Source organism: Gopherus flavomarginatus, chromosome 5, assembly GCF_025201925.1.
Source record: "Gopherus flavomarginatus isolate rGopFla2 chromosome 5, rGopFla2.mat.asm, whole genome shotgun sequence".
NCBI classification, from domain to species: domain Eukaryota; kingdom Metazoa; phylum Chordata; order Testudines; family Testudinidae; genus Gopherus; species Gopherus flavomarginatus.
The window spans coordinates 57,172,838-57,191,584 of NC_066621.1; the positions used below are offsets into that span (position 1 = coordinate 57,172,838).

Genomic DNA, 18,747 nt, shown 5'->3' on the forward strand with positions numbered 1-18,747 from the left:
TATTATAGCCATGTTTACAAATATGACTTGATCTGGCCTTTAGTAACGATGTCATTACCTCCATTTGTTTCCTGATCTCAGACTGGGATTAGTCACATATTATACACATGCACATTCCAAGTTGGTTTTATTTTGTTTTATGATTCATCTTGTCTGTATAGCTTGGAAAGACTTGATCTGAGCATGTACCAAAGGGGTGCAATTTACCAAGCACTGAAGTTTCTCCATGTTTAACTCTAAAGGATGCTTCTGCATTTCTAACTATATAGAAATCTGCCAGTGAAAATTGTTGCCAATGCTCAGTATCAGGTAAACACAACTTTTTCTTACCCTATTATAATATCTTTCCAATATTCTGTTAATAAAGGTTTTAATTTAGAGAAGTTAAAAGGAAAGTTGCAAATTAAAATATTACATTCATGCTAAAGCATTTCTCACCACTTTATCAGGTAAAACAAAACTGAAATTAAATCTTATGTGAGGCAGACAGTGTGCATTCTTAAATGCACATGTATATGCTGAATACACCAGATACTGAGTAATTAATAAAGCATAATGCAAGTGAAGCATAATTGCTACAGTAATCACATTTTTTGGGGGGAATCTATGAACAGAATGTACAATGTAAATGCACAGTCAACTTACACTTTCTAAATTTTATTACCCGCAGAAATATTTGGTGGGAACACTGCTTAGGTGTTACAAAAGATGTGGTGGTAGCAATGATAGCAGTAGCAGGGGAATTTGGCACTAGCTCTCTATAATAAATAACACAAGTGTCTGAGACAAAAACAACTCAGAGCTCCCATTTCTAGTAATTTAGATTGGCCAATTGTACAAAATTAGATTAAAAATCATAACAAAATGTGATGTATAACATAATGGTTTACACTAAGTTTATCTTAAGAAGATTACATTTTTTTCTCAATTGAGATGAAGGTATACACAGAGATAAATTTAGATACAGTCTGCAAGATTAACAAAAACAAATGTCTGAATTTATTCACTGTGCAGAATGTAAGGACTTGTTTGATATTAAAAGGTACTCATTTAAAATTAGTGTAGTTTACTGTTTGCATAAGAAAATTACATATTTGCAGCCTAACTAGTTATGCAGTTTCTTTGCAATTATCCTCACAATGATACTTGTCCTGATAACTTCTGTGAAATGTTTAGACTTCTCACTTAAAAACCTAAACCCCTATGTATTCTGTAATACAGTAACTGTATTTACACTGCTGTGGGGTATTACAAATACATAGTAGTCATGTTCTGCATTCTATATGTACTGGCCAGGATGTACATCTGATTCAAGGAAATATATGATGTGTGTATTATGGAAAATGAAAGATTAAAGTGCACTAAAATATGGGACATATAGAGATGATGACATTCCAATGACAACACTGTAATACATTCTTTATTCAATGTATGCATGTTCTTTCAAAACAGTAGTAAAAAGTTTTTAAGTTGTTTATCTCTAGCATGAGTGGTTTACACTATGTTTTGTGGTATGTATCTTTGCATGATTTTATAGGGGCTGGGAACACTTGCCATTTTGAAACAATAGCTTTTAAAAAAAACAAAAAACAAAACCCGAAACTTTAATTCTCCTGAAGTTTTACGTACAAAGAATAAAAGAATTATGATCTTATTTTCCTCAAAAAAATTAACATCTAACATTGGTGCAGGATTTTAAATTATATAAAATCTGCTGTGTGGTAAATTAACATTTTTTTAACATGAATCCTGAGTAAGAGTGGAACATATAGCATTATTGACTAAAAATAAAATCCCTTCATAATTAAAATAATTGAACAGTTTTTAAAATGTTCTACCACAGAACAGCAAGGCAATATATAATGAGAGCCTTGTATTCAACAACTGTCATGAATACCCATTGCAAACCTGAATATTTTCAGCAAAAATAAAAACGGCATATTATGCACAACAGTAAAAAGCATCAGAAACAGATGCACCTGGGATTTTTTTAAACCACAAAAATTAGAATTTAGCTTTTGTTTCACAGTCATCAAATGGTTAAACCAATCTGAGATAACTGCATTAGGTAAACCATTGCACTGAGTAAAGACCCCCAATCAGGTTTGTACTGCAACATTAATATTGGTTTTCATACAGGCACAGACTTCCTTTTTATATTCATGTTCAAAAATAACATGAAGTACAAATCTCAAAATATTATTAGGATCTACCCAACGTTTCCACATAAGCAAAAAGTTCTGGCCACTTTGGTAAATGAAGTCACTGAATTTTCTTTAAAACTGGAGGTACCTCATGGAAAATAAGAGCTCTGAATTCAGCAAGGCAGCATTATATTAAGGTATTTGTACACCAAGAAGGGCAGGGAGAACTTTGCATGATGGTATACGATAGTCAATCTTTGCATAAAGTTTTATATTCCATGTGGTGAAAGTGCATAGGAGTGGGATTCTGCTAGAACAGCAAGGATCCTCTCACAGTATTAAGGCCTTTCAACTGCATGTTAACTGTGTTAGTCCATAGTCAGCACAGTGAAAACTGAATATATGCTTTCTGCTATTGTATTGTACATCAGTTTGAAATCTTCTCAACATGATTTCTCCTCTCCTAGCTGTCGTTCCTCTTCTTCATCTGCTTCCTCAATAACCTGAATTTCATCTGTTTGAGGTAAGGATGAGTTATCTGGCTGCAGTTTACTCCCTTCAGCTTTATTTTTTTCTTCTTCTTCGATCACATTCTTCCATATTTTGTGATTTTCACTCAGATGGTGCATTAGCTGGCAAAATATTCGCCTTCTGCCTTTTTTTCTTTGTAGTTCTGTAAAATTACAAACATACTTTTTTCACATGCTAGCCACAATCAAATATAGGGTAATTATATTCTCTGTTTATTAAACTCACATGCTACTCTGTAAATCAGGTGTCGGTTTGAACTCAACATAGCAAGTAAGAAATGGATGCTTCATCACAGCAAATATTGACATTCTATCTTTAATATCAAGTCTCTAAGGACATTGGAAGAATTGACTAACTTCTATCTCAGGTTGTAAAACTCTAATTTTAATTCAAAATTAATTGCAGGAGATAATTATTCCTGCTTACATACAAGCAGCCAAAGTTAAAGGGCAAAAATACATAATTATTATGATGTATAAGTTCAACCAAGTATTGCCAAATCCAAATCCATTAAAAAGCCCTAAGTGCATCTTATCTTACTTTGACCAAAATCGTCTTCCATTTCTTCATCTTCACTCTCTATTTCTTCTCCATTTTCATCTTCAGCACTTTCTATATCATCCTCCTCTGCATCAAGCCATCGGCCTGGAAGCAAGCCAGCTGCATCACAGGAATTACAAAGGGGGCCAACTATGTGAGTAATAAAAGATTCTTGTAATTTTGCAAGTTGAGGAGAAGAACGGTCCATGAAGGGGCTGATAGGTAATCCAAGGCTTGCTTCTTCATCACCCTGAAAATTTTAGAAATTCAAAATTACTTTTAAAGTTTTAAAAATTGACTAGACATTGAATTGATGGTGTCTCTTTTTCTTAAAAAGAGAAATTATTTATTTGAAAAGCTACTTTTTGTGCTCTTTATCTAAGAGGATTTAATAAATAGGGACAGATACTGGTCCATTTGGGCACTATCATGCCTGAGAATAAGGGGGAGTAAATTCTCCCCTCACTTTCCTGTGTGGCTCTGTGAGGTCATTATTTCTCCCCCTGTACAGGTGAGCACATCTTTGACTCCAATTGCTTAGCTCATGTCTGTAGGAAAGGGGAAGATAATCTGCTACTGATACAACATAATACTAAATTACTTCCTCCCAGGAGAGAAGCAGGGGAGAGAAGGAAAATAATTGTGACTCTGCATAAGAAAAGATTCTTGTAATTTTGCAATTTGAAGAAAAGAACAATCCACAAAGAGGCAAACAGGTAACTCTAAGGCACAGTTTCTTCCCTTGGCTCTTTTTTGAAGCAGCATTGTTTTTGTATACAGGACTGTGCCTAATGGCACAAACTAGCCAACAGGGTCTTTAACTTCTGGTCAATGCTATTCCTGTCCAAAAACCCTGCTGATTTTTGCAGTTTTGCAATCACAGTTTTCAAGTTTCCTGCTGGAACTGAAAAAATGGCTACTGAGGCAGATTGATTCCGAGTTGCAGTAAAAAGAGTTTGGTGAGTCCAAGTGAATGTTTTTTAGGGTACTGGTTTCCATTATAACCTATGTGTCAATCTATGTTGTTGCTAAACAAGCAGAACTCAGAGACAAAATCCAGCAATTTTCTCTGTATTTTTGGGAGGGGTCCCAGGTGTGCAGCTTCTGCAATACTATCACTGATGTTAATGAAACACCTGTTGAATTGAAGTTTGAAATATAATATATGTGGCTGTAAGTACATGTTTCACCAACTCCATTTCTTTTTGGACTATGGATTAAAAGGTCTACTTGTTGGCCTCTAGAAACTGGTCAACAGCAGAAAGTATGTTACTCCAGAGATTATAAATACAGCTGGCTACAACTTTGTAGTAGTTCTCTATGTTCATGTTTAGAACTTCTGCTAATTAAGATTTCATGTCCTTTTCATCCAGCTTCTGTTCATACTTATTATGATGAGGTAAAACTGAAGGGCTTTCCACCCATATTCATCATAGGATTCAAGGGATTACCATCTGATTTCTGGTTACTTAATAAAGGTAGCCAAAGCTCCAAGCTCAAGCTGGTTGAGCCCACAAATTCATAGAGGGATTCCTCAAGTGCTAGGTTATAAGAAAGGCCACTCTTCCTTTGTGTTGCAACTGCATGATATTTAACAGCTGATAGAATTTTTCCTGGATGAAAGACAACAAAATATTCAGATTCCATGCCAGGCATTGAATTAGCTCCTCAAGGTCTCAATGCTACTCCCACCAAAGCCAATGATAAAACTCCGAATGACTTAATAGATAATAAATGAACTGAATCCCATGTCATCTGCTCTTCTAAAAACTTTTACCAATAAGGCAGATCTACAGGTGAACCGAAGCTTGAGACTCATCATTCATCAGTTGAATGCTGATGTCCTTCCTTCACTCTTTGTAAGCAAGAGTAAGAATTCAAAAGAAAAGAAAAAATTAAAAAGCAGCCCCAGGTCCTACTACTTGCTTTGTAGGAGTGGATTAGCTGAACATTTGCCCCAAACCAGACAATTACCTAGAGAATGTCAGGAACCACTGGAGAACAGGTGCTGAAGAAGCCCTTTGAGCTCATTGCTTTGATATAGCAGAGCACCAGGTGAAAATTATAGACTTTAGTGCAAAGGAAATGGTTCAAGTACCAGATAGCTTCACTAGAGCTGTTCAAGAAAACATCTCCGAATATGTGATTAAAATCTGAAAGGGAAGAAGTGCAGTCTGATGCAAAGATGATGCAGAGTTACCATCTAACTCAGATGAAGTGCTGAACACAGAGCATACTTGCTTTCCATTTGATGATGAGAGCTCAGGTCCTGAAGAGGTGTTGATGATGCACAGGTAAATGGTGGACTTCAGAGTGAAATCAGAGAAGAGGAGGTTACTTTCCTGTAACTGGAGGTTCTTTGAGATGCATGTTCCTTCTCTGTATTCCACTGAGGGTTACATATGTGCACCATGTGCCTGGAGTCGGAGAATTTTGAAAGAAGTGTCCATTGGTCCATGTATGTGCCCTGGCTCATCTTGTGCTTCTATCCAAGGTGATAAGTGAAGAGCAATCCAACTAAGTCTCCAGCTCCTTTCCACTGTGAATTTGACAGATCCGACCAAAGCAGATGGGGAAGGAGGTGGAAAGTGGAATACAGATAGGGGCCACACACCCCAAATAATCTCCAGTTACTGGTAAGTAACCTCCTTTTCTTCGAGAGATGATCCCCATTGTACTCCACAGAGAGTGACTGACAAGCAGAACCTAACTTGGAGGAGGATGTGAAGATGAGGGGAGAGGTTGTTTTAGATTTGATTTTGACAAATAGGGAGGAACTGGTTGAGAATTTTAAAGTGGAAGGCTGCTTGGGTGAAAGTGATCATGAAATGTTAGAGTTCATGACTAACGACTGGTAGGAGGGAGAACAGCAAAATAAAGAAAATGGATTTCAAGAAGGCAAACTTTAGCAAACTCAAGGAGTTGGTAAGTAAGATCCCACAGGAAGCAAGTCTAAGGAGAAAAACAATTGAAGACAGTTGGTAGTTTTTCAAAGAGACATTAAGGGCACAAAAGCAAACTATCCCAATGCATAAGAAAGATAGGAAGTATGGCGGGAGACCACCCTGGCTCAACCAGGAGATCTTCAATAATCTAAAAATCAAAAAAGAGTCTTACAAAATGTGGAAAGTAGGTCAAATTACAAAGGATGAATATAAACAAACACCACATGCATGTAGGGACAAAATTAGAAAGGCCAAGGCACAAAACGAGATCAAACTAGCTAGAGACATAAAGGGTAACAAGAAAACATTCTACAAATACATTAGAAGCAAGAGGAAGACCAAGGGCAGGGTAGGCCCATTACTCAATGAGTGGGGGAAAACAACAGAAAGTGTGGAAATGGCAGAGGTGCTTAATAACTTCTATATTTCGGTTTTCACCAAGAAGGTTGGTGGTGATTGGACGTCTAACATAGTGAATGCCAGTGAAAATGAGGTAGAAACAGAGGCTAAAATAGGGAAAAAACTAGTTAAAATGACTTAGACAAGTTAGATGTCTTCAACTCACCAGGGCCTGATGAAATGCATCCTAGAATACTCAAGGAACTGACTGAGAAGATATTTGAGCCATTAGTGATTATCTTTGAAAAGTCATGGAAGACAGGAGAGATTCCAGAAGACTGGAAAAGGGGAAAAATAGTGACAATCTATAAAAAGGGAAATAAGGACAACCCAGGGAATTACAGACCTGTCAGCTTGACTTCAGTACCCAGAAAAATAATGGAGCAAATAATTAAGCAATCAATTTGCAGACACCTAGAAGATAATAAGGTGATAAGTAACAGTCAGCATGGATTTATCAAGAACAAATGATGTCAAACCAACCTAATAGCTTTATTTGACAGGATAACAAGCCATGTGGTTAGGGAAGAAATGGTAGACTTGGTATATCTTACTTTAGTAAAGCTTTTGATACTGTCTCGCATGACCTTCTCATAAACAAACTAGGGAAATGCAACCTAGATGGAGCTACTATAAGGAGGGTGCATAACTGGTTGGAAACCCATTCCCAAAGAGTAGTTATCAGTGGTTCACAGTCATGCTGGAAGGGCATAATGAGTAGGGTCCTGCAGAGATCAGTTCTAGGGCTGGTTGTATTCAATATTTTCACCAGTGATTTAGATAATGGCATAGAGAGTACATTTATAAAGTTTAAGGGCAATACCAAACTGGGAGGGGTTGCAAGTGCTTTGGCAGATAGGATTAAAATTCCAAATGATCTGGAGAAATGGTCTGAAGTAAACAGAATGAAATTCAATACGGACAATTGCAAAGTACTCCACTTAGGAAGGAACAATCAGTTGCACATATACAAAACGGGAAATGACTGCCTAGGAAGGAGTACTGTGTAAAGGGATCTGGGGGTCATAGTGGACCACAAGCTAAATATGAGTCAACAGTACAACACCGTTGCAAAAAAAGCAAACATAATTCTGGGATGTATTATCAGGAGTGTTGTAAACAACACACAAGTAGTAATTTTTCTGTTCTACTCCGCGCTGATTAGGCCTCAACTGGAGTATTGTGTCCAATTCTGGGTGCCACATTTGAGGAAACATGTGGACAACTGGAGAAAGTCCAGAAAAGAGAAAAGGTCTAGAAAACATGATCTATGAGGGAAGATTGAAAACATTAGGTTTGTTTAATTTGGGGAAGAGAAAACTGAGAAGAGACAAGATAACAGTTTTCAAGTTCATAAAGGTTGTTACAAGGAGAGAGAGAGAAAAAATGTTCTTCTTAACCTCTGAGGGTAAGACAAGAAGCAATGGGCTTAAATTGCAGCTAGGATGGTCTAGATTGGACATTAGGAAAAACTTCCTGTCAGGATAGTTAAAAACTGGAATAAACTCCCTAGGGAGGTTTTGGAATCTGTCACTGGAAATTTTTAAGAGCAGGTTAGCCAAACATCTGTCAGGGATGGTCTAGATAATACTTAGTCCTGCCTTGACTGCAGGGGATTGGACTAGAAGACCTCTCGAGGTCCCTTCCAGCCCTATGATTCTATGATATTCAGTGCATGAAAACTGTCAGTGGGCAGGTATGCTCGTGCCATGGTTTATGGTACCCCAAAGAAGTCCAGTGATTGCATGGGTTGAGGATCACTTCTTGATGTTGATGCTGACTCCCAGTGAAGAAAGGTGGCTTAGTAACATAGAGAGGTTGATGCATGGGTTGCCTGTTGGGACCGGGCAGCCAAGAGTCAGTTGTCGAGGTATGGAAAAACCAGGAAACACTAACACCTGATGTGAGCTTCTAGTACAGAAAATACTGTGGTGAAGACTCTGGGAGCGGCAGCTAATCCAAAGACAAGTAGCCTGTTTTGGAAATGGTTGTTGCCCACCATAAATCTGAGAAAACATCTGTGGGCAGAGTGAATATCTACATGGAAGTAAGCATCTTTCATATTGAGAGTCAAAAACCACATGCCTTTCTGTAAGGGTGGTATTATTGCTGCTAAAGTGACCATACAAAACTTGAGTTTATGGATAAAGCGATGGAGGTGGCAGAGATCGAGGATTGGTTTGAACCACCTTTTTTCTTGGGTATCAGGAAGTAAGTTGCATAGAACCCTGTTCCTTGATATTGTAGAGGAACATGTTCTATTGCTCCCCGTTGTAATAAAGAGTTCACTGCTTGGTCAAGAATACTGTTGTGAGAGTGGTCTCTGAAAGGAAGCGAGGGTTTTGGAGGAGGTAGTATTACAAACTCGATCATATAGATGACATTCAGCACCCATTTGTCTGTTGTTATAGACTCCGAGTGTGGAAAAAAGAGTGCAAAATGATCCTCAAAGAGAGTGGAAGGGTCATGAGACGTTAGGATTGGTGGTTGGTGGCTCTAAAGCTCATGTCAAAAATACCACTTTATTTGTGGTTGGGTTTGAGACATGCAAGCCAGCATGGGAGGCCCAAGGGAGCAAGACCTCTGAATCTTTTCTTGTTTATGTGGAGGTTCATAAGGTCTCTGTTGATAAAATTGAGGAGACCTGTATCACTGGGTGGATGACGGGTGGTAGAACTTTTGTTTCAAGGCAGGAGTGTAGATGCTAAACAAGCAAAGGGTAGCCCTGGAGTCTTTCAGTGTATGCAAAGACTCATCTGTCTTCTGGTTAAAGCAATGGAATTTGTCAAAACAGAGGTCCTCAATGGTGTTCTGGATCTCTCTAGAAAACCCAGAAGCATGAAGCCAGGACTCCCCACACATCATGATAGCCATAGTCATGGCCCTGGAGAAGTTATCAGCTGCATCTACTGCAGACTGGAGGGCAGCTCTAGCTATGAGTTTCCCTTCAGGCATGATCTTGTCGTGGGAGGCTTTTAGCGAATTCCTCAAATTTAGTGTAATTCAGGAAGTCATACTAGGCCAATAATGCTTGTAATTGGCTATTCAGAATTGTAAACTGGAGAAAGAGAAGACTTTTCTTCACAGAAGGTCTAGACACTTTGCTTTCTTGTCTGCAGGTGTAGATTGAGGTGTTTCTCTTTAGTAATCTGTGCAGCAGCCTGAACTACCAATGAGTCTGGAGCTGGATGAGAGAAGAGGAATTCTGATCCTTTGGATGGGACGTAGTGGCACATCTCTGCTCCTTTAGGGATGGCTATACATGCGGCAGAGGTGTGCCACGCTATCATGACTGGCTCTAAGATGGCTTTGTTGATTGGTATTGCTATTCTTGCCAGTCCCGAGGTGTGAAGAATGTCTGGAAGCTTATGCTGGAAGTTTTGGATCTCTTCCAATGGGATTTGGAGTCCCCAGCAACTCTCCACAAAATCTCTTGGAATTGCCTGAAGTCATCTGGTAGGGAAGGGGATGATGCAGACACAGCCTTACTCAATAGGCTGATAGTAATCTAGCCAGCTCCAGCAGAACTGCCAGGACTGGAGTATAAAATTGTTCCTCTGCTATCAGATACATGCACCTGCTTGATGGATCTCTAGAGAGCAAATGACGACTCTCTTGTGGGTCAGGGCTCCCAATATGGAAAAGAGGTTGGATGCACAGGAGATTGCAGGGTCTCCATGGCATGGGGTACCAGTGGTTCTGGGAAGGATGAGGAGGTAGTTGATCCCATGGATGTCGGTCTTCATGATAGCGAATAGGAGCAGTATGATAGAGGTGGTTCTTCTTCCAGTTACAATTCGCTGGAAGAGGAAAAGGCAGACTCCTGTTCTAATGGCAGTACTGTTAGAGCCAATGGAACACCATATAGCACATGCAAGAAGAGCAAGATACCTGTGGTGGGGATAGGATTTCTTTGGAAGTGGAGGGGCCTGATGGAGTAGGAGAGTCTGGATCTACCCAGGTGTAGACATCTTGGGATTTCAGGAAGGCAGATTTTGGTAAGCTCAGAGAGCTGATAGGCAAGGTCCCATGGGAATTAAGACTGAGGGGAAAAACAACTGAGGAAAGTTGGCAGTTTTTCAAAGGGACGCTATTAAGGGCCCAAAAGCAAGTTATTCCGATGGTTAGAAAAGATAGAAAATGTGGCAAAAGACCACCTTGGCTTACCCTTGAGATCTTGCGTGACCTACAAAATAAAAAGGCGTCATATAAAAAATGGAAACTAGGTCAGATCACAAAGGATGAATATAGGCAAATAACACAGGAATGCAGAGGCAAGATTAGAAAAGCAAAGGCACAAAATGAACTCAAACTAGCTATGGGAATAAAGGGAAACAAGAAGACTTTTTATCAATACATTAGAAGCAAGAGGAAGACTAAGGACAGGGTAGGCCCACTGCTCAATGAGGAGGGGGAAACAGTAACGGGAGACTTGGAAATGGCAGAGATGCTTAATGACTTCTTTGTTTCGGTCTTCACTGAGAAGTCTGAAGGAATGTCTAGTATAGTGAATGCTTACGGGAAGAGGGTAGGTTTAGAAGAGAAAATAAGGAAAGAGCAAGTAAAAAATCACTTAGAAAAGTTAGATGCCTGCAAGTCACCAGGGCCTGATGAAATGCATCCTAGAATACTCAAGGAGTTAATAGAAGAGGTATCTGAGCCTCTAGCTATTATCTTTGGGAAATCATGGGAGACGGGGGAGATTCCAGAAGACTGGAAGGGGGCAAATATAGTGCCCATCTATAAAAAGGGAAATAAAAACAACCCAGGAAACTACAGACCAGTTAGTTTAACTTCTGTGCCCGGGAAGATAATGGAGCAGGTAATCAAAGAAATCATCTGCAAACACTTGGAAGGTGGTAAGGTGATAGGGAATAGCCAGCATGGATTTGTAAAGAACAAATCGTGTCAAACTAATCTGATAGCGTTCTTTGATAGCATAACGAGCCTTGTGGATAAGGGAGAAGCGGTGGATGTGATATACCTAGACTTTAGTAAGGCATTTGATACAGTCTCGCATGATATTCTTATAGATAAGCTAGGAAAGTACAATTTAGATGGGGCTACTATAAGGTGGGTGCATAACTGGCTGGATAACCGTACTCAGAGAGTAGTTGTTAATGGCTCCCAATCCTGCTGGAAAGGTATAACAAGTGGGGTTCCGCAGGGGTCTGTTTTGGGACCGGTTCTGTTCAATATCTTCATCAACGATTTAGATGTTGGCATAGAAAGTACGCTTATTAAGTTTGCGGACGATACCAAACTGGGAGGGATTGCAACTGCTTTGGAGGACAGGGTCAAAATTCAAAATGCTCTGGACAAATTGGAGAAATGGTCTGAGGTAAACAGGATGAAGTTCAATAAAGATAAATGCAAAGTGCTCCACTTAGGAAGGAACAATCAGTTTCACACATACAGAATGGGAAGAGACTGTCTAGGAAGGAGTATGGCAGAAAGAGATCTAGGGGTCATAGTGGACCACAAGCTTAATATGAGTCAACAGTGTGATACTGTTGCAAAAAAAGCAAACATGATTCTGGGATGCATTAACAGGTGTGTTGTAAACAAGACACGAGAAGTCATTCTTCCGCTTTACTCTGCGCTGGTTAGGCCTCAACTGGAGTATTGTGTCCAGTTCTGGGCACTGCATTTCAAGAAAGATGTGGAGAAATTGGAGAGGGTCCAGAGAAGAGCAACAAGAATGATTAAAGGTCTTGAGAACATGACCTATGAAGGAAGGCTGAAGGAATTGGGTTTGTTTAGTTTGGAAAAGAGAAGACTGAGAGGGGACATGATAGCAGTTTTCAGGTATCTAAAAGGGTGTCGTCAGGAGGAGGGAGAAAACTTGTTCACTTTAGCCTCCAATGATAGAACAAGAAGCAATGGGCTTAAACTGCAGCAAGAGAGATTTAGATTGGACTTTAGGAAAAAGTTCCTAACTGTCAGAGTAGTTAAACACTGGAATAGATTGCCTAGGGAAGTTGTGGAATCTCCATCTCTGGAGATATTTAAGAGTAGGTTAGATAAATGTCTATTAGGGATGGTCTAGACAGTATTTGGTCCTGCCATGAGGGCAGGGGACTGGACTCTATGACCACTCGAGGTCCCTTCCAGCCCTAGAGTCTATGAGTCTATGGGGTGAAGCCATGGATCCAGAACTCCCTGATGTGAGGGGCATTCTCTCATTCCTGGTCATTGGTACTGGCGCTGAGGTTTTCCTGGTATGGGAGATTCTCATGTCTTGTGAAGTGCCAGAGAGGGCGATACTGATGGTTCATCGCCTGGAACCACTGGATCCCATTGTTTATGGGTCTTCTCATGCCTGTGGGACTTGGAATGTGCTCTGTCCCCTTGGGCCAACCTGGAAAAGGGAATATCCAATTTCTTGGACTTGGAAGAAGACTTAGTTCCATGCTCATCAAAGTGCTTCCTAATCTCCAAACTAGGCCCCACCATGGGGACTGTGGGGCTCACAGTACCGAAGTCAGATGTTGTAGCAAGAGACACTCCTCAGTGAACCAAGCTGATATATGGAGGGAGGGGTATTCCCAAGCCTGGATCTGAATGTGGTCTCATGGCCATCTCCATGAGATACTTCTGGAGACAAAGTGCTCTGCCTTCTCAGGTACAGGTGGGGAAGGACTGGCACATATTGCTCCTACCTGCGATATAAGCTTCTCCCAGGCAGTAGAGGCAGCACTGATGGTTGTTGCTGATCAAGAAGGATTGCAGGCAAGAGGCACAGAATTTGAAGCCCGGAGTTCTGGGCATAGTCTGCTATGGAGGATATGTGGGAGGAGGGACAGGGAAATATTCCCAAAGTCTACTCTAAAACTAACTGTTAAAACTAGTAACTATAAAAATTAGGGGAAAAAAACTACAGTAGAAACTCAGAGTTACAAACACCTCGGGAATGGAGGTTGTTCATAACTGAACAAAACATTATGGTTGTTCTTTCAAAAGTTTACAAGTGAACACTGAGTTAATACAGCTTTGAAACTTTATGCAGAAGAAAAATGCTGCTTTCCCTATTTTATTTTTTTTAGTAGCTTACAATTAACACAGTACTATATTGTTTTGCTCTTTTTTTTTTTGGTCTCTACTGCTCCCTGATTGCATACTTCCGGTTCCAAACGAGATGTGTGGTTAACTGGTTAGTTTATAACTCTGGTGTTTGTAACTCTGAGGTTCTACTGTAGTAAAACTACAGTTAAAAATGGATAAAACTATGCTTTTAAAAAGTGCATCAAAGACAAGAACACTGAAGGCTCCAACCTGGATCATGTGGCAGTAAGAAGGAACTGGCAACCTGGTCAGTCCGCCCCACCCTTTATCACCTCAGACAGCAGCATTAGGTAAGTCAGGGTGCATGCATGCATCAACAGATACTATTTTCAACATTCTCCAACTCCAGATGCATGCTGTACATGTGTAACCCTCAGTGGAATACAATTCGGACCATCACTTGAAAAATAAACTGAAATTGTCCGCAACATTATTGTGTGTTTGAGCAGATTATACACTTTCCATGCCCCATTAAAAAGAACAATCTCTGGTCGGAGACCATTTCAGATATCTGTTTCTGGGAAGAGGAGGAGGAGCCTTTTTACAAGCTTTTTTCTGTGTGTGTATTTGGCAGGCATATACATCCACTGTGCATATGCGACTCTGTATATTGCTCTCTCTTGTAGGGGACTACTATGATTTTGAAGCTCTCATGACAGGGACATTAGACTTTCTAATCTGATCTTGTAAACACTAATGCAAATGCTTAACTTCACTCACAAATATAGATCTATTACTATTCACATGAGTGAAGATAGACATATGCATAAGTATTTGTAAGACAGGTGTAAAAGTGGAGGCAACTTCCTAAGGTAGAAGCTGATATTTTTGTTAAAACAGCATCATTCTAAACAAAAGAGGAAAATAAATTAATGCTTAAGAAATAGATAAAACTGGTAGGAAAATTTTTCAAGCTCTTTACACAATCAATAGAAATTAAAAAAATGCTTAATATAAAGTTACTCGACATAATTCATTCTTTAGAAACAGAAATAATTTAAAGCAGTAACAAAAGGAATAACCCGCAAATAGCAAACGCTTTGTACCCCCCCAATTTATAATTTAACATCAACCAGTTATATTTAAAAAAAATAATAATTCTTTCCATACCTACCTGCTCATAAAATTCATTAACAATGCCTTCTGTCCATTTCAGGTGCAGACCTCTAACTTTCGCTGGGCCGTTAATATCTGCCAATTTGATGCATATTTGACAAACGAGCAGGCGGTCATTCTCATTGTTCCATTCTATACCGTGACTGTTTATATCATTGACCTGTTTAAACAACATAATTTTTAACTATGTTGGATATTCTTATAAAGAAAGCTATATATCATTTTATTATATTTTTAAGTCTTTGCAGAATATTGCCCTTTTGTGTTAATTTTTCTGTAAAATTTTGTCTTGTGTAATCACAAAGAGCTTTTTTTTTTTTTTTTAATGAAGATAACAGATGTTACCAGCAGCAGATAACTAAATGGGAGATAAATGTTGTGAGATTTAAAGAAACTGCAATGAATTGAAAAATGTAATTATGTGCTATCAAGTTTCCCTTTTTTATAGGTTTGTACTGCAGTATTGCATTGCATTACCAACAGTAATTAGTATATTATTTTTATTCCCCATTTTTCAATCTTTAAAAGATATTTTCCACTTAAGATCATGATGTTCATATATATCCACTGAACTGGTTTCATTCTTTTCTTAATCTAATGGCAATCTATAGTTGAAATCTAGAAAATGGACACTTTATTTCATGTCTGAATGCTAATTTAGGATGTTTATGTGCAAAACAGAGAGATTGTAATGGGTATTAAATGTATGCAGAGGATATTCTGATTCTTAAAAACTAAAACATTAATGCATAACAGTTTTGAAGGTTTCTACTGATAAAGGAAATATAAAAATGGGAAGTATTAAGTGTCAGAGTGGAATTCTATACTAGTACTTTAAGGTATGTTCAACAGTTTGATTTTTTTTAAAAGGTTGTAAGTACCCTCCGTGTAGCACATGCTTTAGCTAGGTCTTCCTACTGGTGTGCTGACATCTGCAGTTCAAAGTTCTTTAAATTTAACCTTTTAAAAGCAATAAACATTGAGCAACAATGCTGATAGCAGTATGATCTCATAAGCAGTTAAGTGCAGGCATTAACTTGTGTAACAAACCTTGGCATTAAATTCAGCAAGGAAATCAAAATGTTTCTTGAGATCTGTTGCAAGGATTGCTTCTATCACTAAGAAACGAAACCGTTTGAATTCCACATGATCAAGATTAGGTAGAAAGTTGTATTCTGGTCGAGATAAAAAGAGATTCCATGCAGAAGCAGCATGATGGTTTTCTAGGACTGATCTGTCATTGTAGAGCACAGCCTACAAATAAATGAAAAACAAACAGGTGATTTAAGATTCAAAAAAGAGGAAAAGTGTAAAGGCTAAATAATGGCATTTTCGTTTAACACAGCCGGTAACTAAAACACTAAGTTGCATTCTATTTCTGAAGGCTGAACCGAACAAAAGTCTTCTTTGTAGGCAGTCATGCACAGGGAAAAATAATCAGACCAGTCTTCATTTTACAGTAATATCTACAGGATTAAAAATATCACTAAGAAAAACAGATAAATATAAAATATGCTTCATGTCACTCCACTTGTTGCTGCAGTGAATATGAACTAATATGTCTGCCTGATGTGGAGGAGGGTGGGAAAGAAGATGCAGAACAAAAACTTAATACGTCAAGGCAAAGTGGTTTTTTTAAATATATTTTCATTTAGATTTTACATTTTAACTAATATATATTTTTTAATTTTACCTTTAAAAGTGTACTCATGTGAAAAGTTTGATTAATTGGCTTTTTTGAATGGATTATTGGCCAGTTTACAATAGTCCTCTCCAGTGCCTCCTTATAGAATGACTACCATTTGCAAAAAATGATGAGACAGTCTGCTTATGTTCTAGCTTAATCCCTTGCCAGCAATTATTAAAACTGAAGCTTAGCAGAGGGGAAAAAAAATCAATAGTCTGGCAAGACAAGCTTTATTTGTAGTGCTCGAATTCTGAACAGGCAATATTACAATTTTGAATGTAGGAGCTAGCATAACTGTAAGCAATCCACAAACTAATTAAATTAATAACATGTACATAAAGAAAGTTCAAGAAAAAGCCAAAGCCCTCTATGGAAAAGCAACTAGACATATTAATTCATTTTAACAATGTGAAAAGTCTGCTGTATGTACCAAAGAATCATCCTCTCAAAACCACGCAGAATAAAGTTTCTATAATTGAATCACTTTTATATGAACTAAATGAGCAAAGGATCTAAGGTAATATGCAATGGAATTCTTTAAAAATTATGGGGCAAGCCCAATTTTTAAAGAATTCCATTGCATATTACCTTAGATCCTTTGCTAATTTAGTTCATATAAAAGTGATTCAATTATAGAAACTTTATTCTGCGTGGTTTTGAGAGGATGATTCTTTGGTACATACAGCAGACTTTTCACATTGTTAAAATGAATTAATATGTCTAGTTGCTTTTCCATAGAGGGCTTTGGCTTTTTCTTGAACTTTCTTTATGTACAAAGAAGACTTGAAAAGTTTTTTATCTTGGAAATATCAAACATATAAAGTCAGGTTTCCTCAGTTTTGCTAAAGGTCTCTAAAGGTTCCCACAAACATGTGCACTGAGTTCTAACAACTTAACTGAAGTGGTGTGATGCTGAGTTTTCAAAGACTTTGTTACCTCAACATGTTCAGTCAATGGAGTTAAATGGGTTAAGGAAAAACAAAGTTTTAAACAGTCTGTTGGCCAGTGGCATATCAACTATTAGAAAGGCAGTAGCTTAATTTGTAAATGGCAGCACAGTGCTCTACTTCTTGTGACATGCAGTCAGTTGTAGATCTTGTGAAAACCTGGTACTTTAAGGATACATATATTGCACTCTGCATGGTGCTCTATATGTCCAAACAGTGCACTCCCATCTAGATGGTTATTTTTAGCAGTGTAGTGTCCTGCTGCCTTTCCCCACTGAAGTGAAAGACTCTGGCAGCAGAAATAGGCTTTTGTGGGGGAAGCAGCAGGGAAGGGCTCTGGCAATGGGGAACTTCCAAACCTTTTTCTCCACTGCCTCTTCCCTGTTAGAACCTTTTACTGCCATGTGAAGCTGTGCACCGCAACCTGGATGCAGCTCGCTTTTTGCTGTGGCGTGAAACTACACATATCCTCTATGTCATCACCAATGGTGTGCAATGTAGATGTATGTTAAGATTTTGAATGAAAATATTCTGAATTAAATTAATATCTTGAAAACAAATGAATGTCTTTTATTAGCTTCAAATATCTTCTGTTTAGTCTCTAGATTCTATTCTAGGTTCAATTATATTTGTATATGTTGTCTCTAGCTGAAATTTTATGTAACGTAGGCTTTGTCATGTGCACTGTGCTGCACTGATTTCTCTGTTTTCTGACATTTTTTCCTCAACTCTTCCCTTGGTGATATTCAAACAAAGCCATCAAAAGACATCAATCACAGCAAAACTGAATTACTAATAATCTCTCCAGTTGATTTCCATTTCTTTCACACAACTTAGACAATCTTGAGTTTACCATCATTTCTATTATCTCACATTTTGGAGGAGTATATGGACACTGATTTAGAGCTTAAATAAATAATAGTGTCTTATCTTTTACCTAGGAAATGACCCCAAGCTGATGTCCATGCTTAATGAAACAGAAGCCAAGTTTTGATTCATTCTTTTGTGAATCTTAGATTATTTAATGCTTTTTACATGTCTTTCAGCAGCTTTGTTGCATCCAGTGCGGCTTATTCAGACGATACTCTCATGTTCATAAAAACTGAATTTAGGCTGTAATCTCTTCAGGGCAGGGACTATCTGTCCGTCTTTGTTTGCATAGTGCCTAGCACAATGGGTCCCAACTCTTGGTGTGCATGCATCCTCTATGCCAGATATTTGAACCCACTGGCCCATGACTGCTTCCCAACTGCCCCGCACATGCCACTCCTTCAAGGGCATAAAAGGGTGGAATAATACCAATTATCACTCAAGCTCCGTTGCTAACTGGAATGCACATCCACACAGACACACTTCGAAGAGCACCAGCTACT

General features: G+C 38.5%; 1 protein-coding gene across 2 annotated transcripts in view; it reads right to left on the reverse strand.

Annotated features, from left to right (window-relative positions):
* Positions 1 to 1,398: 1,398 nt before the first annotated feature.
* Positions 1,399 to 18,747, reverse strand: part of PDE3B (phosphodiesterase 3B) — a 269,596-nt gene continuing 252,247 nt past the window's right edge. For both annotated transcript variants that reach the window (XM_050954507.1, XM_050954506.1), the window contains 4 exons: positions 15,791 to 15,994; positions 14,739 to 14,900; positions 3,216 to 3,465; positions 1,399 to 2,817 (listed from right to left, as the gene is read on the reverse strand). In XM_050954507.1, coding sequence (XP_050810464.1) covers positions 2,588 to 2,817; positions 3,216 to 3,465; positions 14,739 to 14,900; positions 15,791 to 15,994 — 846 coding nt within the window. In that variant the 3' untranslated portion in view covers positions 1,399 to 2,587. The remainder of the gene's footprint in view (positions 2,818 to 3,215; positions 3,466 to 14,738; positions 14,901 to 15,790; positions 15,995 to 18,747) is intronic.